Below are 23,900 nucleotides of genomic sequence, written 5' to 3'. Positions count from 1 at the left end.
CCTTAATGTAGCTCATTAACCTACAAATCTAGATGTATACATTATGTTTTCTATTAAAAGAGAAGGTGAGAGACACTATGAGTATGCAAGCCTGGCTGCAGAAACAGAGCTTTTATTGTGGTAAAAAGGTCAGATGATGAAGTCCGAGTCAGCCATGTTTATTATCAACACATGACACTCATGTGTATGTTTTCTTGCTGGGTGTGTGTGTGTGTGTCTGTCTCACTGTTCTCCCTTCTCTTGCAAACCAGGTGTCATTCTTTCCAGTCAGCAAAATAAAAACTAGTTTGGATATGTGACGGGTCAAAGTGTGACTGTCACTGGGTTTATGCTCGTAGCAACATCTAAACTCTCACTGAATAAACAATAACACACGTACATGTTTTATTGTTTGGTTCATGTATTTCTGTAGAAACACTAAGTGCAATTTTAAGGTGTAAAATACATTTAAATACGGTGTGTGTATATATAGTTTAGTTCCCTTGTGATTTGAAGCTTTTTCTGGATTAGTCTGAGATAAAAGGACCACTGTAATAGTTTTTAGTGGAATGGAGCTTATGGGTTGGGTTAATGTTTGACTGACCTGTCTTCAACCCAGACACAGACGCATGTTCAGTCTTGCTGGCCTGCTTAAGAAAATTGCTCTTCCATAAGAAATATTTCATTGAAACCTATAACCGCATATGACCATGGGGGTAAAGTGTGAGTTGTATTAATCCCCGTACAGTGACACACAACTGCCCAGAGTAAATGAATTTAGTCCTAAGACTAAGGGCTTAAAATGGATTTTGTTTTCTCTTGTTTTCGCATATATTGGAAAACAGACTATTGTCATTTTCAGCCAACATCTGTTACAGCTTTGCTCTTGCCATCAGTTCAGTGTTAAATGTGATGGTCTCTGTTTAAGGTATTTATAAGCATTTGCTAGGTTTTTTCCGTCTGCTTTCTTTTTGAGTCTTAGGAAAGAGTTTTGATGTCCTCCCCTGTGCCGTTTGCTGGTACTGGCACACAGTTGGTGTGGTTCCATGCACAGTTAAGTTGAGCTATGGTTGTCTGTTGACTGTGCCATTAAATTACTGCCCTTCTGTCAGTATACAAGCACAAGTGTGTCCGTCTGCAGCATTACTGGGTGGAAATGCATCCTTTCTGGTTGTTTGGTGAATCCTGGTTTAGCATGTGACTGGTTTTAGCATGTGAGTATTCCCACAATTCACCAACTTGAAAAATATCCAGTTCTTTTAAGTTGACGTTAAGTTAACGTCATTCACCATCTGTTTGTCGCTGTTGTGTCATTCCTCTGCGTTGGGAACTGTGGTACATGGGTAGCACCATCCAGGCCAGCTTGAGTTGGACTGAAAGTACACATGCAGTAGTAGCCCAACTCCCAGTCACATTATGTGAGAGTGTTGGACCAACTTTACAATTTTGGAAGAACATGTTCAACATGTATTTTAAGGAAATATTTGAGGAAAAAGAAAAGGAAGACATTCCACTGGAGAGTCTGTCGAGAGATTACAGTAATATATTTTAGGGGTGATAGCAGTGTCATAGCTTTGACTTTGTTCAGGCACAAGTTATTTGATGGTGATGTGGAACAGATGAGACATGTTTCCTCTTTTAACACTGCACAGCTGTTAGTCAAGTGTAAATCAGTGCACTCTGAGAAAAGGCTGGGGATAAAAATCTACATCCATTGCATGGCAGGAAGAAACACCGATGTATTCACCTCAGTTAAACTATTTGAACTGACGTAAACAAACACAAATATATGAGCTGTAGTTGTACGTGTAGAGTTTAAGGCCCTTTTCAGACCCATTATTTACTCTCTATTTATGCTCTACCTGTTCATGTGTGGCATTAAAAGGTAAACTGGTAATTTGTGATCAGATTTAATATATTTATATGCAGAATGCTCATGACGTTGTTTCTGAAGACAACCTTTTTTTTTTTTTTTTAGCCAGTCTGACTAGATGATGTCAGATGTGATATGAGTTTGGGTGCGTTCGACCCTGAACTGTCCAGTTTGGACAGATTTTATTGTGAAACACTTAGTGACTTAGAATTTGTGTCTGCAGGCCGTGAAGCAGCTTACTGACTCAGGGCTCACCGTCATCTATAATGTGATCACACTCTGATTCATTGCAGTCCACTGAAATATATAATGGGAGCAACTGAGTCACATATTTCCTCTCCAGTTTGTGTATATACCTAGGTTGGTTTATGTTTGTGCAGAGCTGGAGTATTGTTTTAGTCATGAAAACAGACTATGTTAGGCACTACCAATAGTGATGTGTGTGTGTGTGTGTATCTGTGTGTTGAAGGGTGAAAAAGAGTGTGCAGGAGGAGAATATTGGCATTGGGAGAGAAACTTTATGAGGGGAGGTAAGAAAAACAAGAAAGGAGTAGGTAGAAAATTGGACAGAACATCCCTGCATCTGTATGTAATGAACATTCATTTTGTTCAAATCCAATTTGGGTGTGGTTCACTGTATTTCTTAAGGTGAGCGTTAATATTTCCTGCCCAAAGCAGAAGATGTGGATTCCAGAACTAATCCACCTAGTCCATCAGTTTTGATTTCAGATTTGAAAATAAATTAAAAATAGATTTTTGCTGTAAATGGCATATATGATACATTTAAGGAACTCCCATTAAAACTTGAATAATGATAAAAAGTAGTAGTAAGGAGGGGAAAAAAACACCTTATTGTATAGCCTTTGAATTTTTACATTATACGCTCTTGGAGCCCAGTTATCGAAACATAATACAGCACTTTGGCTTTTATTACAGTGTGTATAAAGATTACATGATATTTATTTGCTTTTGTGCAACTTATCTAAAGTTCTCATAGTTTTGCTGTTATCAGAAAAAAGCTATTTTAGTCACAGTTGAAAGAATCAACCTGTAAATACTTGAACTGTGAATACAGGACAAAACACCAGTAGGTAAAAGGTGGAAGTTTGTTGAAAATAGATACACGCATACACACACATAATAGTATCGCTTGTTCCCTGCTCAGAGCATCTGGATTTAAATAGATTTGGATTTGATGTTAAAAGGTTGTTGTGTTGAAAGGTTTCCAATAACCATCTATGGGCAAAACAGACGGGAGCACTGGCACGCCGTCGACCCTGACTTCTCTGCAGGCAGGAGAACAGCGAGGTTCCTCTGCTGCGTTACAAACTATCAGTTGCAGGTTTAAGCCTTGATGTTGCTTTAAATGGAGAGCCGTTCTCTCTTATGAGCCAAGTTCTCTGTGTTAAATGGTTGCACAACACGAGAACCTGCAGTTGTACACATTACTTCACTTCAAGTGCTCCATAGCAAACAGTCAAACAGCTTTATTTGCTAAATGTTATATTGCATTTTTTTGTTAAGTTCATTAAAACAATTTTTTTAATTTTTCCACATAACATTTCCTAATGCTTTCTGTATTATAGAGGAACAGTATTTCATCTCTTCTATATATACAATATTCACTGAAATTACAAAGTGAATCTTTAATTCTTCCATCTTTTGTTTAGAACTTAATCTAGCACCACATATACTTTAATTAATGGTACATTTGCAGACTGCATATTTGCTCAATCAAAATTGTTGCCAAAAACCTTTCTGACTTTCATGTCATCAAATTAAAACATTCCTCGAAAAAATGTTCTACATAAAGTTATCTGCAACAGCCATTGATAACAATGGCAAAAGGAAAATACATGATTTCTCAATAAAGTAATAACCACTTGCATATCACTATAAATAGGCCTGTTGCGATATGCATTAAATCAATTAATTGCACCATAAATAAAATGAGCTTGATTATTTTGAGGAGTGAACCCTCTTGTCAGACACTTGTCAGCCGCATGGTCTCTGTGGGAGCACTTTGGATTCAAACCGAATGACCTTGGTGAACCACTTAACCTGAGCAAGTCGGTATGTTGCATTTGTTGTAAAACAGTAGTTTTAAACTAGTAGTAACTAAACACGGCAAGTTTAGCACAGCTGGCAACATTGCTACTCTTGAGAGATCCTGCCTTAAGCCACACAAATGGCATATTTCCACCAGCTCTACTCACCTCGCCTCGGCACGATTACGTTGCTTCTCTTACATTGTGTGTGGTTTTTAATCCAGTGCATTTTTTGTGAACAGAGACTGAGAGTCCATTTTATTTATTGTTTTTGGTTGTTTTGTTCATTTATTGTGGATATTTAAAATGTCTTCTAGTTCCAGTGTTAAATATTCTTTAGAAATAAAAGTGTATTGATCTTTCAAAAGGTGTACCTCCATTATTATGCCAGTATCATTGTATTAGTTGAAAATGGTCTCAGAACTAGAATATTATCGTTTATCACAATAATTTCTGGGACAATTTCTGTGTGGTGTTGTAGTTGCACTCTTGACACAGATAATCTAACATCCTTGGCTGTTAATCTAAGTTTCTTAAGCACTGATTCCACCTGACAGGACCCATGTTTGTAATAGTTCTACTAATTAAATTGCATCAGTGTTCAGATGAGTTTCACTGAGCTGTTTACATAATTCAATATACGCCCTATAACGCCCTATAAACACACAGGACACTGTCTTAGGACACTGCGTTGGGCAGCTGGAAACAAAAATGTTATCCTGAACCATAACCATCTCATTTTCTGAGGACCTGAGGTAGAGTTGTTCCGATACCAGTGTTGGAAATGTCTCCGATACACTCCGATACCACGTAATTTATTTGAGCTCTGTTAGCTCTGACACGGTTCTCTTGAAACAGTTGTGCTGTGCTGTTTTAAAGGTGTGAAGAAGAACTGATCACCCGACACCTGTAGACAAAGAGCTAACGTTAGCTCATCATGTCGGCGGTTTGGCAGTATTTACCAGTTAGCTCCATTAGCGTTGTTAGCTGCATTAGCTCCGTTAGCGCACCTACAGTCAAACTGGAGCGGCCCGTTTATTAAGCGAAAAGAGCAGCGCTACAACTAACCAGCGTACCTGTGTCCTGCGTATGTATGCCTCTGTTTTTAAAGATTAGCATTACTTCAGAGAATTTTAACAATCCAGAGACATGTAAAAATGATGTCACGCGAGTCCTTTCCCGGTCAGTCGTCATGGAAACATGAAGCTCTGCCAGTGCTGCAGCATTTGGACCACAGTCAAAACAAATGTACAAGCTGAAAAACGAAATAACATATCACTGGTAAAATTAAATGGTGTCCATTTGCTGTATTCGTTCATGTTTTACAGAGGGTTTAACCTGAGCCAAACCTTACCACCAATGATAATCATATCACAGTCATGCGGGCGTGATGTTATGTTGTATTTTATCAAGTATCGGAATCGGTATCGGGAGGGAAAAAATGGTATCGGAACATCTCTAACCTGAGGACCAGGTTTTGGTCTACATGAGGACCACTGGTTTTGACAAGGTCAGTGTTTAAAGAGGTAAAGTACACATGCAGACTGTCTTCTCTTTCCCACCACATTCTTGGAAGAGACCTTTTTTGTCTGGTTGTTTACAAAGCAGATGAACACAGCTTACTAAAGTGCACACACACACACACACGCACACAGACACACACCCACACACCCACTGCAGACTGAGCCTGGGGGTCTTCTGTCTGATGCTAGTGTTTCAGACAAGATGACATTTCCCACCCAGTGTGTGTCTACCATGTGTGCATTTTACGTGTGTGTCTGTGTCTGCACTCTACTCTGGAATGCCACAGTGTTTAATTAGTTTATTGTCGTAGCAACAATTTTGGTGCTAATTAACCTTGATGTCTCTCATGGAATGTAGCCAGGCTGCCTGGCGCTGGGATTGGCTGAGGAGGGGCTGCCTGGCCATCTCATTGGTTATCACAGTGTCTCCACACTGGGTGTCTTCAGCCCTCCTCTTTTTGGAACTAAATGACTAATTTATTCTCTCACTCTGCGATGGCAGCTCATTAAAGCGGAGCCCTGGCTTTGTCAGTGAGAACTCGGCAGAAACAGATCTGTGACCCAGTTTTGGGATTGAACCGTGGTATGAAATGGTATGTAAAAGAAATCCTCCTCTGTTGTGATAATGGCCAGAAGTAGTGTTGACTAGGGTTGTCCCAGTTGATATTGACCTTGAAAACTGTCTTTAGAAGTAGGGATGCACCGATCCATTATTTTTCACTTCTGATCCGATTCCGATACCTGAATTTGGATATCTGCCGATACGATACTATTCCGATATGGATGCTCTGTTTGCTTTAATATTATTATCATCATTATTGTTGATTTTATATAAGGCTGTAATAAACTCCTTTATACAGACAAGTATGATATGTACAAACATATGCATGTTTGTCTGAAGAGGACTTACTTGAGGTAAGTATAAGGTCAGAAAAGGAAGTCGTAAAAACAGGAAATCCTGCTCACAGGAAAAATCCCATCCTGACAATGAATATGCAACTGCCAGAGTTTCTAATTGAAAGCTATGAATCAATCAACATGTAGTTTTTGTTTAGCAGGGTTTAATTTTCAGTTTAAAAACATTACAGTTTGCCAAAATTAATAAATAGGGCATTAATAAAAAAGTATGCTCATGTCAGCAGCACTATTTATGATCAACAATTTTGTTGATCAACATTTTATCAATTTATCATTATTGGAAGAAAAAGTTGGGGCAGGAGAAGGCACTGCAAGTATACGTCCGCGTCCCCGGGAATCGACAAGGTCCTGGTGGGGGGGTCGCTGTAAAGCAGGCACCCACCGTGCGACACGCCTCCATTCAGAAAATCTATTCCACTTTTTGCAGTCAGCTAGCAGAGCAGTCAGGGAATCACTTGTTGAGACATTCGACGGACTGGATCGGAAATCTCTACAGTTGGATTGGAAATTTCCAATCCGTGAATTACGTTTGTGTCGGAACCCGATACCGATACTGGATCGGCCCCATCCCTATTTAGAAGAGGGTTGGAGGCTCAATGAGTCCAAACATTGTTAATTTATCCGTTTGTACTAAAGATCTCTATGGGTCGGTCGGCCCAACAAACCTGACCGGGTTCAGTCTGAAAAATTCAGCAAATAAGGCGGGTCGGGCCTCGGGCTCCCTTTTTTTCCCTCATAAAACACAGTTCTTGCCGTTTGTAAATTATATGTTGTTTGATGTGAATCATCGCTGTTCACGTGTGGAAAAGAGTAAATCTAGCTGCCTGCTTGATGGTGAGTGTTTTTAGTTTTTTTTAATGCCTTAATATCATTTTTGTCTTGGGTTAGTTTGTTTTTCCTTGCAAAAAATTGACCAGTTGTTACAACTGGCTCTTGTCAAATGTTTTCATAGTTATGTTTTGGACCAAAAGTCACAGTTCGGTACCTGGGTTTCGACGTCACGGTTGGGTACATTTTCAGTTTGGAAAGAAATTTTTTTTATTTATTAACAAGTTTAAATGACTAAACCGACTCAACTGCCACAGCATAACAGTAGCTAATTGCCCACAAAATGTGTCCCCATACAAAATAATTCTCAATATTGCTGCACCCACTACAAACAAAACTTGAGAAAGTTCTCAAATAAATAAAAAGTGTAATAATAAAATAAAGAAGTGATACTGCAGCATGTCAAAAAAATGCTGTAAACATTTTCAGCTTCACATTCAGTTTGTCTAACAGTCCCAGCTTGTACTTGTATTACAGCTTGTACAGCGTAATACTTAATGGAATGATCCTGCACAGATTCTTTTGGAGCATTGTATCGAAATGAAAACATTCTTTGGAGTTGTTTCGTGTTTTATCGAAATCTCTGACCACTGCCATTTGACTCACTCCCCCTTCTTCCACTCCTCTCACGAGACAAAGAAAACAGTGTGTTTATGCATACACCTTTGTTATTTTTACCGAGAGAGATGTTCTTAAAATAGAATATTTTGTGGGGTAAAATTGCAATACATGGGTCTTGTTTATAGTGAATCACAAAATATATCGTCATCCCTGTATGGAGTTACGTATCATTTCACCAAGTTCTTGCCAGTACACAATCCAAGTTATGTTACTTAGTTACTGTTGAGCTGCAGTGGCATAAACATGCTCACCACAGCTGCCTTCACATATGCTCCAAACTCTACTGGGGAGACTCTCCATTCAGCTCTCTGGTTACGATCTCTGGTCAATATCCGATTGAGTTCACGTGAGAACGCAGCAGGAAAAACTCTGGAGGATCCACAGCAAGAGAGTGGGCGAATGTCTTGCTTCCTGCATGCTGAAGCCAGTCACCACCCCCTCGCCTTGATCCTCCAGGGGTTCTCTTGCTGGTGTGAATGCGTCTCACCCAGACTTTGTTCCACTTCATTTGTCATATGTGAACACCAAACTCTGGAGATTGTCCAGACCCAAATCTCTGGACACGTCTGAAAATGGTTCCAGTGTTGCTTTGAGACTCCACTTCCTGTACCCCTCGTCATTTCACATGAAAGGCCCTCGGCACAGTCATGAAATTGTGACCTCATGACTTTGCAGTGGCCGAGCACATATAAACACTGCAGTAATAACTTTGAACGGTTGTCCTTGGTATTTTGTGGGAGATGCAAATACCAGACAAAATAAGAGACTGTTTTCTCTGAATGGAAAATATCGGTTACAGTGCAGGTGCTGCAGCAGCATGGGTTACTGAGTGTAGACCAAATTGTAGTTTCCAGATTCAGCTGTGCTTTAACCCTCATCATCCTTCCCGTCCTCTTCCTGCTCTCCCTGTGAGCTGAGAGAAACTGAGCCCATGGATGCTGTCATGTCCCCAGTGAGCCAGTCTGTACTCAGCCTGCCACAAACTACAGGATGAGCTCATATTCTTTTACTTATTCATGGACGTTGTCACACAGGCTGCTCTAGCCACAGGCAGACACGCCGGCTATATGGAGGTGGACAGGCTCGTACACTGACCAGGCGGCTCCTAGACGGTATTTACCAGAGGTGACCAGTGCAGCAAGATGCAGACAAATGACGGAACAAGAACAGCCCATTAAAATATGTTTCTGTTTTATAATGTCATTTTTGGGAGACCAGCTGCTTATCTCTGCCGGAGCACGTCTTGCATCATTTTACACAAAATCTGTGTTTTTGTACCATAAAATAAACTTTTTAGTTGTCTGCTCCAAAACGTCTGGCTTCCCCTGTTTTGCGATTACAGTGACACAGAGTTGGTTATTTTAAAGTTGTGTTGATGCTATTTTTTTTTACAAAACTATATTCAAATCATGACAGTTTCAACTTTGTTTGGATTCTGTTTAACAAATGAAACACATTTTCTTTTCTGAAGATGAAGACTTGTGGGCCAGTGAATTTCTGCAGCACAGCAGATATTCACCACAACACACCTTAATCTTAATCAAATTGCTGTGTCTTTCAATTTGCGATTATTTTCGTGATTCATTGTTCTGCCCTATTGCTCACCCTTGACCTACCAAGTACTTAGTCTCCCTCCTCAACTATCCCAGGTTGATGAGAGCCTGAAAGCTTTGCACTTCAGTTAGAATGTCTCCCTGCTGTCTTTTGTATTTGAAGAAAATGATAACAGAACAAACAAGAAGGTCACCTGTCAAGCACTGTCTCATATTTCCCATGGTGACTCTTACTTGCTCCAGAAGAGGCTGTACACACACACACACACATGCACACATGCACACAAAGACAGAGAGAAGCATTCATTGTGGTAGCCAGGCCAGCACACATGTGACTGGATACCATGATTTCAGTGTCCACAAATAAAGATAGTAGCATATTGGATTATCTCCATTTCACAGATTGTCCCATGTTAACTGAGATTTCCCCTTAGTTCAAAATGGTCAACTCACAGGCCTTAAGGTGCAGTATGTGAAATGTCCTGACATTTAATGATGAAGTTGCATGTTGCAGCTGATTATCTCTCACCCTTCCCTATGTAGCCTTCAGTATAAAAGTCTCATTCTAAGGTTATCAAAAGCAATATTTCATTAAAATTGTTAATTGTTCACTTGTATAAAGTTAGGTATAAATATTTTACTGTAATTAATTCCACCCACATTTTACACACCGGACCTTTTTATACAATGTATACCCAACTTGAGATCCATTTGTGTTTTTTCATAATGGCTGAAGAAAAACAAGAACATTGGATTAGCTTTAGTGCATTGTAGCTTATTTACTGCAACACAGCATCTTAAGTTGTGATTCAACCCTGTTTCATGGTTAATGATGGATACATGTGAAATGGCCTTTTAGCTCTTTATTTCATTAAACTTTATTGCCTGTTCGTTCCTATGTTCCTTCTTGTGTCTGACTTTGTTTCAGGTCACATTACGTTTGTCTGTTGAAGCTGATGCAGCTCATGAATGTAACCCTTTACCCTAAACTACACCTTAATCTGCCCAGAAAACACACAACACATGGTGGGCAGAGGGTGAGGATTGTTTGCCGTCACTACAGACATCTGATAGCCAACCACGGCTGTAATCATTTGTGTGTTTGTGTATGCTGTGTTCAGGGAGCTGTAAATGTTTTTTTTACTGTCGAGTAGAGACCTTGTTGCCAGTATGTCTGTCCTGAAGAAACAAAATTTGACACCAACAGGGTAGAGCTATGTTGTTGTTGATAATGAATAACTCGGTCACTTGATTTGATTGTCCTTCTCCTAGTAGAGAGTGAATGATGTTTATAATAAATAACAGTCTCATTCTAATGGCATTCACATTACGCTGGGTGGTGGGGAATAAAGCGTTCGCTGTACTCTTGTAATTTGATTTACTATTCCACGTGGCATTTTATCCGTAGAGAAATTTCAGGACATGTACAGGACATGTACAATCAGCAGAACAAAGAGAGAAAGAATAAAGCCCCCTTAAAGTTTAGGAGTTATGGAGAGAGATATGTGTGGCAAAGATAATGTGTGAGGTGACATTTACTCAAAACTCAGTTAAATTTAATCACATTAACAGGAAGTGCATCATGACTCACAGTGTCCATGGATGTCCATCGGGAAAGTAATACACTTGTCCACGAGTCCAGTGGTTTTCTGAGAAACCTTTTCATTTTCAGTTTTCCACTTCTTTACCTGGTCTTTCCTCATACCTGCAATTTGTAGAGCTTGTGTTCTGTAATAGGGGAGCTAGTTTTTTTTTTGTTTGCCTCCCGTAAATGTGAGTGATGCATGAAATGAATGTGCTGACATGAATATTATCTGGCTGGAAAAAGGTTCTTTGATTTCACGCAAACAGTTTGCAGAGTCATGTAACACTGAATTTAAATGCAGTTTTCCATCCAGCGAACAAATTCATATACATTTTACTCCATGCTCAGTCCTTTTGAAGTGTTGTTTTGAATGCAGAACGTCATGTGAATCAAATGTGTATATACTAATTTTCTCTCTTCTCCTTTCCTTCCTCCTCCATCTGCAGGACCAGTTTGATAATCTGGACAAACATACTCAGTGGGGGATTGATTTTCTGGAGCGCTATGCAAAGTTTGTTAAGGAGAGGCTGGACATCGAGCAAAACTACGCCAAACAGCTACGGTACATGCACGCATACACACACAAGCAGAAAATAAACGAGGCAGAAATAACATGCATGTCAAGATCAGGCTACGTGTGTCCTTTGAGATTTGTCAGATTAGATGGTCACAGTCCTGTATTTCTGCTGCATAACTCTGTAACTGACCAGAACATGCAATGTTTAATGTGTAATAATTGTGTCTGATTATGATCTGCTTGACTTCCACATGATGACACCAAGAGCAAACGTTAACACATGTAAATGTGGTTTTGTGAATAAAAGTGAATGTCAAGCTGTTCAGTGACACATGGTGCAGTGTTTTTGTCCTCATCATCCCAAATACCAGTTGGTTGTCTTCCACAGTAGAATGCAATAAAAAAAGCCTTGGTAAGGACCCAGCCTTGTTCTAGGCTGGGTCCTTATCAGGCTGATGGGAACCCCCAAACCCATCAGTGCCTCAGCCAGTTGGATCATTAAGTCAAGTCCAGCCAGCAGTCGGCAACGGCTGTTTTGACCTGAACTGGCCCAAAACACCAGCTTGTGACAGCTGTGTTTGGAACACTGTTTTTTTTCTAAACAGTTATCTAAAACAATTATATCCGGCCAGGTGTTTCAACTCCGTCCTTTTTTATATATTTATATTAATACACATATTACCAGTGCTCTGGCAGTAAAATGCTGCACTGTTAGCTGTGGTAAAGGAGGCTGTGATGTAGGGCTGAAAATGATAATTGTTTTCATAATTGATGTCTATGTCTCGTTTTGTCCACAAACTGAAACTATTCAGTATTATTGATTTGAGCTTTATATCAATCAAAAAAAATCTTTAAACTTTGGCTTTGACTGTCTGTCTGTTTATTTTGTATTTGTTGTTGATCCCAAACAGAGTCAAAGCAGTTGAATCCCACTGGTTGCCATTATGTGATTTCAAAGAGGGGAATCCCTTCAGAGTACATGAATTCCCACACACACACACACGTGCAGTGTTCACTTACATATTTTTGCTTTCTAGATAAATAATTAACTCACTGCTTTGATGCACTTGGGATTGTCAGAGACCTTAGGGAATGGACACAGGCAGAGACTTTGATGTTAAAATCTTTGAATCATCTTTAATAATGTGCAGAGAAACTTGTGGGTTTGTGCGTCTGTCTCACTGCCTGCCTGTTCTGCCAGCCTCCATGTCTCTCTACCATTCTTCAAATATCAGACATTTTTTTACCCTCTAGGTCTGTTCTCTCTCTCTCTTCTCTTTCAGGAACTTGGTCAAGAAATATTGTCCTAAACGCTCTAAGGATGAGGAGCCAAGGTGGGTAGACTCAATTGATCTGCTCTTTTAATCGTATTTATGCCTTATTAACAGACCAGAAATATTGTATGAGGTGCTTTGTGTATGTGTGTTGTACAGGTTCACATCATGCCTTTCGTTCTACTCCATACTGAATGAACTCAATGACTATGCTGGTCAGAGGGAGGTGGTGGCAGAGGAGATGGCTCACAAGGTGTATGGAGAGCTGATGAGATACAGCCTGGACCTCAAAGCTGAGAGGAAGCATGTGAGTTATACCATCGAGTTCATACTTTGCTTTGTGTTATCGACAAAATGTCACTTGTTTTTCAGTGCACTTATTTTGAATTAACACCACAGTCCCCCAGAAAACCAACCTGTTGCATCCCTCAATGAAACAGATGTAGCCATATCCTAATACGCGTTTTTTCCCATTTGGCTTCAAGAGGATGAATTATGTTGGTTGTGATGTTAACCATCTGTCTTTCACTTCCCTCACCATCTGTTGAGGCTGTACAGTGAAAATCAGCGATCCAAAAACTGGAAGGACAGCATCCGCTTCTTGTTTCTTTGCTACAAATATCAAATATCCCAGTAAATTTCACTGGGATATGACACAATACACACCCACGGTACAACACGTCATATGGTTGCAATCAGTGCATGTCAACAAATGAATCTCCATGGCAACCAAGCAAACTCCATCCTCTGGCTGAAAACTGTACAACTGTAAATGATCAAGAAAACCTCAGAAAAGGCCTGAATTTAGATGCATCATTTCTTAACACAGATTAAAAGCAAATCTTTCATTTTGACTTCTGTAGGAACAACTCGCTATTTTAAAGCGCAATTCAATCTTGGTTTGTTGTTTTACAGCCTTAGCCGCTGAACTCTTGTTAATCTGTGGCTGCAGCGTCAGCTCTTTTCCCTGCTAGTGATTCTTTATTGTTTCAGTTCTGTCATTCCGTGTATATGCATACGTGTGTTTTTATATTGACGTGTATTTTCCTGTTTCTGCACGTCTCCTGTTTGTGCGTTTCTGTGTGTGTGTTTGTGTAATCGGACAGCATCTACAGGAGGGCAGGAAGGCCCAGCAGCATTTGGATCATTGCTGGAAACAGATGGACAGTGTAAGTGTGGAGGAAGGGGGGAAGGAGGAGGATTGGTGCAGGGAGAGTGAAACGTGTTGATGTAAATACAGTATGTAATGTTAGGGTCAGCTTCACTCATTACATACTTGTTATGCTAACAAAGGAAACTGCATTTCCATCGTTTAGCAAACACACACATTATTTCTGGTACTTTTCAAGTGTTTTCATAACATCTCAGGCTCATCTGCACTGTTTTGTTAAAAGTAACTGTAACGTTTGACATTTAAATGTTTGTTTCTTACTGTGAAGAGACTGCAGTGTCCTTTTCCTCCTCTTGGCAAACTTCCTGGTCTACAGGGACACAAGGCCAGGGTCCAGGACGAGGAAACACACTCGCAAAGACACACATATGCAAACACGCAGGCCACAGTGTACACAAGCTCCTTCCAAACCAAAGCAAGGCCCATGTGCCACTTTTGGCCCATGACAACCTTCTTCTTGGCTCCTAAATGGCTCCAGAGTGAGATTCCATTTGTTCATTTCTGAGGTTATTCAATTCCACTTGATGAGTTAATGGTTAACGTTCTGCTTATTACAAGACTTGTAATTAACCACCTCAGTTCCATAAGGGGGGGGAAACAACCTTACTGCTGTTGTTAAATATATACATAATACATGTCCAGTCACAGTCTTGCCTGAAGCCTATTAGCCACGTTGCTTTAATGCTGAACATCTGATAAAGGTTTTTTCTGCGTGTGGTCTGCATGACTTTAATAGTGACTACCTAGTGACTAGACTGTAATGTCTCAGCTATTCACTGTGTTTCCTTTACTACTAATGTGACCCAGATGGTTTGGCAGGAATTTAACTATCTCTCTGATTCATCTACCTCTTCGACTCTTTTGCCTCTAATTCACGCACCACACACACACACACACACACGTTTACATGTAATATTCAGTGTATTATGATGACAGGACCAGGATATTTATTGTAGTGTCACTTGATATAATGTCTCAAATTGTGCCATCTTATGTTTCCTTTTGTTTTTAGAGTAAAAAGAAGTTTGAGAGAGAGTGCAGGGAAGCGGAGAAATCCCAGGTGACCTATGACCGGTTAGATAATGACATCAACGCCACCAAATCAGAAGTGGAGAAGGTAGGAAGCTGCCACCTGTAACGTAGCTGCTTTAAATCTTGAAGCCCGTATCTCACTGTTTCTTTATCATATTGTAATTGTGTGCATGTTGACCAAGTATACAGTGGGCACATGGCTCATGACTATAATTTTGATATGAGCCACAGTTTTTTATTCTAACTGTTGAGCAATAAAAACATTTTTTTCTGATTTATCCAGTAACAAAATAACAGTAACCTCATCTCGTTCCCTTCATACCTAGTATTTTGGTTTACTTAAAGTTAGCAGTGTGTAATTGATGCCTATGAAATTATACTGTAGCTGTTCGTTTCCCCTCCTGCTTACAGTATAATTAGACCTAAATGTTGAGAGAAAATAAACAGTTTCGGAATTGAGGTAAAGTCACAAAATCCAGCTCAGTAAAGACATGTTTTTTGGATGGGCTACTGTCCACAATGGTGGAGTTGTGGAAATAACAGGAGGTGCATTAGAGCTTTTTACAGAAGTTTTATTCATAGCAGCTTCATGAGGACTCCTGAATGACATTTTTGTCATGTTGGACTCCAGACTTGTCTTTGTTGTTGACTGATGTGACTATGATTCTGATGGTGATGTAATTGCGTAGGCCAAAGCCCAGTTCTACCTGCGGACTCACACGGCCGACGAGAGTAAGAACGAATACGCCTCTCAGCTCCAGAACTTCAACGCAGAACAGTGGAAACATTTCAACAACGCCATACCACACATCTTCAAGGTATGCCAAACATTTTGGTCTGTATGATTGTGAAACAGAGTAATATGAGGTTTTAAATTTGATCCTTGTATGAATTTTTTAACGTTGTATTTTTGGCTCAACGTTTGTTCAGGTAAGTTGAAAAGTGAGGCCTTTTATGCAGCTCATTTCAGATATATGTACTGTGTATATAACTTTTTTAAAACCGTACGATCTCTTCTTAATGTTTAAATGTAGCATTTACAAAATGGTGGCGAGTTCTGTGTTTTAGCATTCCTCACTTAAACCACTATCATGTTTACAGAAAGTGTAGCACCTGGTAAAGTGCCCTATTAAATGTTAAACTTAGCAGGTTGTCTCGTGTAAACCATTACTAATATATTAAGGTAGTATCAGCAACCATCCTGGGAAGGGATCTGCTAACTCCGACAAGTTGTCTAACCACAGAGATAAGTGTAGGTGTAAATAGAGCGACATTTGTCTGATTGTAGGTGTGAAATCAATTCCCTCTGTTCTTCTCTCAGAATCTGCAAGACATGGATGAACGTCGGACAGTGAAGCTTGGCGAGACATACAGGTGTTTTGCGGAGGCAGAGCGGAGAGTCATTCCCATCGTCTCCAAATGTCTAGAGGGAATGGTTGTTGCTGCCAAAGCTGTCAATGAGCGAAAGGTTTGTAGCGTAGTCGGGGAAAGCCTGTTTGGATGGTGGGCGAAACGTATTTTGACTTTGTTGTGGCCTCTTTTCTCTCTGTCTGACTCTCACCTCTTCTTTGTCCCAGGATTCAGCCATTGTTGTAGAGTCGTTTAAGTCCGGCTTTGAACCTCCAGGCGACTTTCCCTTCGAGGACTTCAGTCAGAACCTCAGCAGAACGGGTTCAGATGGGACCATCAGCAACACGCCCAAAGGAGAGCGAGACCGAGACAGGGACCGAGACAGAGATGGAGCCCCTGCACCACGATCTGACCCAAAACACCCTATGAACAGAACCAAGAACAAGCTCTGGCTGTTCGGGAAGAAACCAAAGGTACAAGAAGTAACTTGTGTCTGTTGCGTCTGTTGCGGCTGATGCAGCGCTACATCGTATAGTAAAATTCTTTATATAGGCTGTTGCTTTACATATGAAACAAATGTTATATGGTCGGGATCAAATCAGTTGTTGGTTTGAATCTTATTTACTTAAGCTATGCTGCAGGTGAAATGTCATGAGCAGGTAAGAAAAACACCTGTGTTCACTTCCTCATTGTTTTCTAAAACCCCACCCTGCAGGTGAACATTGTGCGACTTTATTTGTCACAATAATCATTTTCGTTTTTTCATCCCTACTGTTTCATCTTTCTAATAAGGAAACTTTTTGCTGAGGTGCATATGTTAACTCACTTTTCCTGTTGCTCTGTTTACTTAACTTGTCTCAAGTTCAAGATTTTTGTCACCTTTAATTGTTACTTTAAAAAAAAACAAGTCTCCTAATCTTTCTCCGGCCCACTGCTTGGACCTTGTCCTTTTCCATACAGCCCGTGTTGGGTAATCATTACCTATCTGCTGTTGGTTTATCTTCAGTCATCGACTGCATCGGGGTATTTTAAAAGGTGTGTTCCCCACAGTGGCAAGTTTACAGCCCCTTTGCCTTTTACGTGTAATATTTCGAACTAAACAAGCAAAATTAAGTTGATGACAACCAGCTGTCATCGGATCAGTCAGCTGCTTAAATCCTCATTGATACGTGATGAGATGTGTTTTTCCCAAGGAAACTGCGTCCAGTTCACATCAATCAAAAAGGAAACAGGAAATACAGAAGTCTGGAATGAACTGTTTTTATACAATTTATACATTATAGCAGCATGTATTTGTAGTATTCTACATTCAACAGAAGAGATGAGAAAGGCCACACACCTCCATTAAAAATAACTTAATACTTAAATACCTCCCAAACAAGTTTGATTTTATTGAGTTTTCATGAAGTGAGCATCATCACTTAAAACTAACCTTACTAAAATGATTCATTGAAAAAGAGAATGACGCAGATGAGATGTGATTTAATTGGAATAAATGTATCTGCTGTTACAAGGAAAGTTCTTTCAACCATGCTAATACCAAACAAGTCCACTTCCTCTGCTCAGATATTTCAACATTATAGGATGATTGTAATGACTCAGTTTGAGTCGGTGTTGAATCATGTAAGTGTTCTGACTTGTGAGCAAGTCATGCAAGAGTCATACTTCACATGCTTTTAGTGTACACAAGCATTCATGACTTGATCAGACATAAAACACTTTGAACTTTCTGCTTTTTTACCAGTTCCACTTGTTATAGGTGACCTCCCCCCAGAGCTAAAAACCAAACATCAAAAGACAAAGTGCACTTTTTTTTACAATACCACACTTAGGCAAAGAATGTGTTGTCCTGACTTCTGGCTTTGTCCTCTCTTCCTTCTCCTCCTCTTTAAACCAGTCCCCTTCCTCCTCTCCTCCTTCACCACCCTCCTCCTCCCATCCCCGGTCTTCGTCCAACCTCTTCCCCCCACCCCGGTTCAACTCTGACCGTGTGAGCCACTATCTGTCAGAGATAAAGACTTCAGTACCAAGAATCCCCCAGAATTTGAGGGTCCTAAGGAGAGGGGTGAGACAGACAGTCAGGAAGTAGTGTTCCAGTGTGTTTGATTGACAGGTTGATATGATTTGGTCTTTTTTCTATTTTCTACACGGTGTCTGCAGGTCCTTTAACTGGCCCTTGAATATTGTAGTTTCAACATGTTGTCATGTATGTATTGTTCTTAGGGAGCTCTTTTTGGTCTTTTTCCTTTTTATTTTTCAAGTAATTTCACTGGACGGAACTTGCAGACACTGTTGTGCTGTTTCTTTTGCTCATTCCTCTTTTTTTGACAGTATCTTGGGTTGTCTTTCTTTTTCCTTCTCCTCTTTTCCAACTCCTTGTATTTTATTTGTAAGACAGGTTTTTGCTCTGATCACAAGATGGGGGCTCCTCGGTGAAAGATGGTGTGTCCTGTGTGTGTATCTTAGAGGGATTTTGGACTCTTGGTTGCAGTGTTGTGTGTGTGTGTGTGTGTGTTGTGTGGGGAAAGAGCTTAACATTTGATATCAGCATCAGGTTTGTGGCTTTGGTGGTGTTTTGGCATGGGTTTGCAGTGATGTATGCACTAACAAACACTTTCAGACGGTTAACACCCAGTCTCAGTGTTGAGCCGATGCTTTGACTGGTGTTTTCTCCCCTAGTTTTAGTCAGGATCCATCTGTGATTGGCTGGATTTCAGTCTGGTTTAATCTGTCAATTTGCCATCATACCTTTACAGATGGATGAACCGACTGAGCTGCTGTTGGTTTGATTCTTTTTTTGTTTTGAGAGACAAATTCCACTCAGAAATGTTAGGATAAATGCTGAATTTTTGTCTGAAGCTAGATAAAGGTTTGAACTATTGTACACAAACAAATGTCTTTACCACTTTTCTCAACACAATTAAATCATTTAGAGAATAATATTATTCCCTACAGTAAACCCATTATTATTTCTCTATATTCGACGTTGCCTTGTTCTGTTTACAGGTGTCACAAGTTGTCATTTAAACAGGATTCCCTGAGGATTATACCTATAATCATCCCTGATACCAACCAAATCCCTTAAGACCAAATAGTCTTTTAACAATTTTACCAGTTAATTCCGGTTCTCTGTACGAGATTAATTTCCCTCTATGCCAATAAAAGGAGAAAACAAAATCGTTCTCGTACAAGTTTACCTATGAACTCTTCAACTTGTTATATGATACATCCAAACTTACAGAAGAATATGAACTCGCATGTCAGGTCCCAGCAGGAACGTGTGTTAACATGTTCATCTAACTTGTTCTCATGTCGCTGGCTTGTTGCGAGATGACTGACAGGCAGCTATTTAACACACTGTCAACTAACCAGCATCCCATGTTGTTTGTCTCCTTTTTTTTTCACTGCTATGGTTAATTCATCAGTGGTCAGTCAAGATGGTAAGTGAGTGTATATGAAGTAGTTGTAAGAAAAGCCAGCGTTGTAGGAGCTGGTGCATGTATGATGTCCCATAGCCTCCAATTTATAAACCCATTAGTGATGATTAGTCGCTGTTCCCTTCCCAAATAGAATTCTCTCCTCACATAATGTTCCCCCAAACTAAATCATGGTTATGCTCTTGTTAATGCAAACGGGGTGTCTTAGTTGTAGAGCCACAGGTTTGTGCAAATGTTGTGAAAGTACCGCATTGTTTTGCAAACTAAATTAAGAATTCTGATCCAAATTGACTATATTTAAAAAGAAATGAGGACAAAAACTTACCCCATTTGAATAGTTCATGCTTGAATATCAACTAAACAAAAATGGTTAATACTAGAGCTGAAACAATTACTCGATTATTAATCGATTACTAAATGAATTGTCAACTATTTTGATAATCGATGAATCCATTTTGAAGCTTTTTTCACTATTAAAACAAGATTTCTAATGGTTTCAGCTTCTTAAATATGAATATTTTCTGCTTTCTTTGCTCCATATAACAAAGAAATCATTCAAACAGAATCATTTTGGTTTGTGGACAAAACAAGACATTTGAGAACATCATCATTTCCATGTTTGACAAACACTAATCAGTGTTTTTCAGCATTTTCTGATATTTTATGGACCAAACGATTAATTGAGAAAATGATCAACAGATTAATTGGTTGTGAAAATAAGTGGTTGTTGCAGCTCTCGTTAACGTTTTCAGCCCAAGTAACTGACGAGGTATGATGCCTTTGAATTGTACAAACAATTCAACCACTGCTGTTTTCAATCTTATGAAATGGAACTCCCTAAGGTGCCATTGAGATAGAAAGCTAATCATGTGTATTACTGTGAGAGGGAAACATTTTTGGCAGTGATGGTGAGTAAAATAAGGTTTCAATTAAAAAACATGAATAGTTTTATCTGCTGCAGGCCTTGTTCCTCTTGCTACTGGAAATAGTTCCTCGTGAAGTTGATCACACTAACGATATTGTGCAACGAATATGAATTTAAACTTCTTTGCAGTATTGAAATTTCCATGGCAACTGGGTAAACCTTGGCTGCTAAGGAAGATAGTATGACACCATTTAAAACTCGAAAACAGCCACTAATGGATCTTGGGGTTGGAATCGTTTCAAGGTTGAATTTTCTCACCGGCAACTTTTCGCAGGACTTTTTGACGCATCATTGAGTTTTAATCTGATACCTTTTACTGACAATCAATAGTAGTATTAATAAGCCCCCACCCCCCAAGTTGAATGTCTAACTTTGCTGACTGTGCCTGAGGTGTGACACAAAGTTGAGTTCAAAATGTGGTCGATGTTAAATCCTGTTTCTGTTCATTAGGCTCCGTCTCTGGAGGATTTTAGTCATTTGCCCCCCGAGCAGCGGAGGAAGAGGCTGCAGCAGAGGATCGACGAGCTCAACAAAGAGCTCCAGAAAGAGATCGATCAGAGGTGAGATGCCGTACAACAATACCACACCGTATCTAAACCATTAACACACTCGGCAAAACAAGAAAACCTAGTTCCAACACTTCGATCATGGCTCCAGAAAGCAGCACTAACCGCTTGAATTTTCCAGTCAGGAAAATGAGCAGCGTAAAGAGAAAATACAATGACAAATGGACAAATACAATGGACAAATGATGGAATGAGTTGCTACAAGAAACAGAATCAATCCTGGAAAACCTGTCTGCGATGAAAACCATAGTGGGGAAACGCAGCTCAGTGAAGAGGCTGTAACCCATTATGTTGTTGTTCACGTTTGTACTTTTTATTATCATTTGTCCACTCTTGTCAACTCCGTGACATGTTTGTGTGTTTCTGTCAGAGATGCCTTGAACAAGATGAAGGACGTGTATGAGAAAAATCCACAGATGGGAGACCCCAACAGCCTGCAACCGCAAATATCAGAGACCATGTGTAACATGGAGAAACTGCGCTCAGAAATTCACAGAAATGAGGTTGGAATAAAATGTATTTTATGTTTCTTAATTTTTTTTTCTCAATGTATATATGTATATATTTTGGTGGTGATGGCCCCACCTCCTGGCCAAATGTATTTTAAATATGCTTGACTGGTCATTTTTTTTAATAGAAGCCTCAACTGCTTTTCTCTGTCGACAGACTTGGTTATCTGAGGTGGAGGGAAAGCAGAGCTCCAGAGGAGACAGAAGACACAGCGCCGACAATCACCATCACACTCCTCAAGGCAGAGAAAGGTACTAACTTAAATCATCTTGTGAAATATTCAGATCCTAATTATATATTCAACAGTTATGTCATTTTTGAGTGCCTTTCCAGAAAGTCTCACATAAATATCTTCACAGATGGCAACAGGTAAAAGTTGTATATACAATGTGTACATATACACAGCTTTTTATACCTCTTTAAAGATTTAGACATAAATCATTCTAAAATTACAGACCAGTAAAATAATGTCATACCAAATATCTTATTTTAATAGATTTATTATTAGAGTATCTAATCGGTATTAAGTGGATAAATCCACGCTCATGTCTTTCACTGGTGGAACTTTAGAGAGAAGGCTTTTCAAAATTAGATCATTATAATTGATTAATCTGTCGCTTATTTTCTCAAGTATTTGTTTGGTCCGTAAAATGTCGAAAAATGTTGATCGGCGTTTACCAAACCAAAGAAATGATGATGTTCTCAAATGTCTTGTGTTGTCCACAAACCAAAATGATTCCGTTTTAATGATTTCTTTGTGGTATGGAGCAAAAACCATAGAAATTGTTCACATTTCAGACGCTGAAAGATCAGAAAGCTTGTTTTCATTATTGGAAGAACACACTTTCCATTACCAAAACAGTTGACAATTCATTTAGTTAATCGTTGAATCGAATAATCCATATTGTGTCCTAACTTTTCTAACTGTGTATAAATGAGTCCTGCAAACACAAAGCTCACTCCTGCTTCCTGTTTCCCATCAGTCCTGAGGGCAGTTACACTGACGACACCAGTCAGGAGCATCACACGCCGCACCACCGCCCCAATCCCTCGCAGTCGGGACAGCCCAACCCCGACCCTCACGAATTCGATGACGAATTTGACGACGACGACCCACTGCCCGTCATCGGACACTGCAAAGCACTGTACTCTTTTGACGGTAAGACCAAAATGTCCCGAGATAAACTGAGAATAGCAGTCAGTCAAAAATCCATCTCCTCTTTTATCAACTCTTGTTTTGACTTGAGCGCCTCAAAGTCTCAATAGAAGCAAAGTTGACTTTTAACATCACACGAAAACTTCTTCATGATCCATGAGAGTTTACATGTATAGGCAGCCGCGTTTCCTCCTGGCCGCATGTCAATGGTTGTCTCTGCAACGTTACTGTGGTGTGATTGACTTACAGGTCAGAACGAGGGGACGCTGGTTATGGCAGAAGATGAGGTAATGTTCATTTTTGTTTGTATAACTCTTATTCACATGAAAGCAAAAAAAAAACAAAAAACATTTCTCACGATGTCTAACTGTCTTGACGGAGTAACGACAAGCCGCCCCGAGTCTCATCTCATCTCTCGTCACTGCTCGCAGGTGTTGTACATCATCGAGGAAGATAAAGGCGACGGCTGGACGAGGGCGAGGAAGCAGAGCGGAGAGGATGGCTACGTCCCCACCTCCTATGTAGAAATCACCATGGAGAAAAACAGCAAAGGTGCTGTCACCTACATCTGAAGCTACACTGTCCTCTGACCTCTCCTCCATTCTTCTGTCGTCCCCTCCATCTCTGCTCTCTGTTCATCAATAATATAACACTAAGGAAAAAGACAGAATCCGAACACCCGCATGGACGTCCGTCTCTTCCCTTCTTTCTGATTTCCCCTTCCATCTCTTCATCCCTCGGTCTGTTTATTAATCAGTCGTTGTCCTCTCATGTCTGTGAGCACTAAGTCTACATGATGGCATTGAAGTGATGTTGATCTAGTATTTGAGTCGTGTGTCTGTCTGTCTGTCTGTTGTCTCCTCTGCTGTTTTGAGCCCCACGACAAAGGCAGCACCACTTCTTATCGATCAAAGTTTAAGATTGTTTTTATGTAATATATTAGAAATGATATATTTTTATCCTATTCTTTTAACTACTGTAGATTTTTTTTCCCTTGATTTTAAGCTAATTTCTCCATTTGTATTTGTTTTTAT

The 23,900-nt window shown here is 39.8% G+C and overlaps 1 protein-coding gene across 4 annotated transcripts in view; it reads left to right on the top strand.

The window, feature by feature from the left end:
• fnbp1l (formin binding protein 1-like) overlaps window positions 1-23,900 on the top strand; it is a 44,277-nt gene that overhangs the window by 15,551 nt on the left and 4,826 nt on the right. The window contains exons 2-17 of one of the 4 annotated variants that reach the window (XM_044043553.1): window positions 11,375-11,490; window positions 12,729-12,779; window positions 12,879-13,026; window positions 13,826-13,888; window positions 14,903-15,007; window positions 15,612-15,740; window positions 16,244-16,390; window positions 16,500-16,754; window positions 18,170-18,337; window positions 19,698-19,712; window positions 21,085-21,194; window positions 21,571-21,703; window positions 21,867-21,961; window positions 22,694-22,869; window positions 23,116-23,153; window positions 23,298-23,688. In XM_044043553.1, coding sequence (XP_043899488.1) covers window positions 11,375-11,490; window positions 12,729-12,779; window positions 12,879-13,026; window positions 13,826-13,888; window positions 14,903-15,007; window positions 15,612-15,740; window positions 16,244-16,390; window positions 16,500-16,754; window positions 18,170-18,337; window positions 19,698-19,712; window positions 21,085-21,194; window positions 21,571-21,703; window positions 21,867-21,961; window positions 22,694-22,869; window positions 23,116-23,153; window positions 23,298-23,438 — 1,890 coding nt within the window. In that variant the 3' untranslated portion in view covers window positions 23,439-23,688. Of the gene's footprint in view, window positions 1-11,374; window positions 11,491-12,728; window positions 12,780-12,878; window positions 13,027-13,825; window positions 13,889-14,902; window positions 15,008-15,611; window positions 15,741-16,243; window positions 16,391-16,499; window positions 16,755-18,169; window positions 18,338-19,697; window positions 19,713-21,084; window positions 21,195-21,570; window positions 21,704-21,866; window positions 21,962-22,693; window positions 22,870-23,115; window positions 23,154-23,297; window positions 23,689-23,900 lie in introns of those variants that run through there. The other 3 variants (XM_044043550.1, XM_044043549.1, XM_044043551.1) reach the window with 3 other exon arrangements.

The sequence above is a fragment of the Solea senegalensis genome, linkage group LG14 (genome assembly GCF_019176455.1).
Source record: "Solea senegalensis isolate Sse05_10M linkage group LG14, IFAPA_SoseM_1, whole genome shotgun sequence".
Lineage (NCBI taxonomy): Eukaryota > Metazoa > Chordata > Actinopteri > Pleuronectiformes > Soleidae > Solea > Solea senegalensis.
The sequence above is the reverse complement of the archived record's forward strand: the minus strand, read 5'-3'. Positions and strand labels throughout refer to the sequence as shown.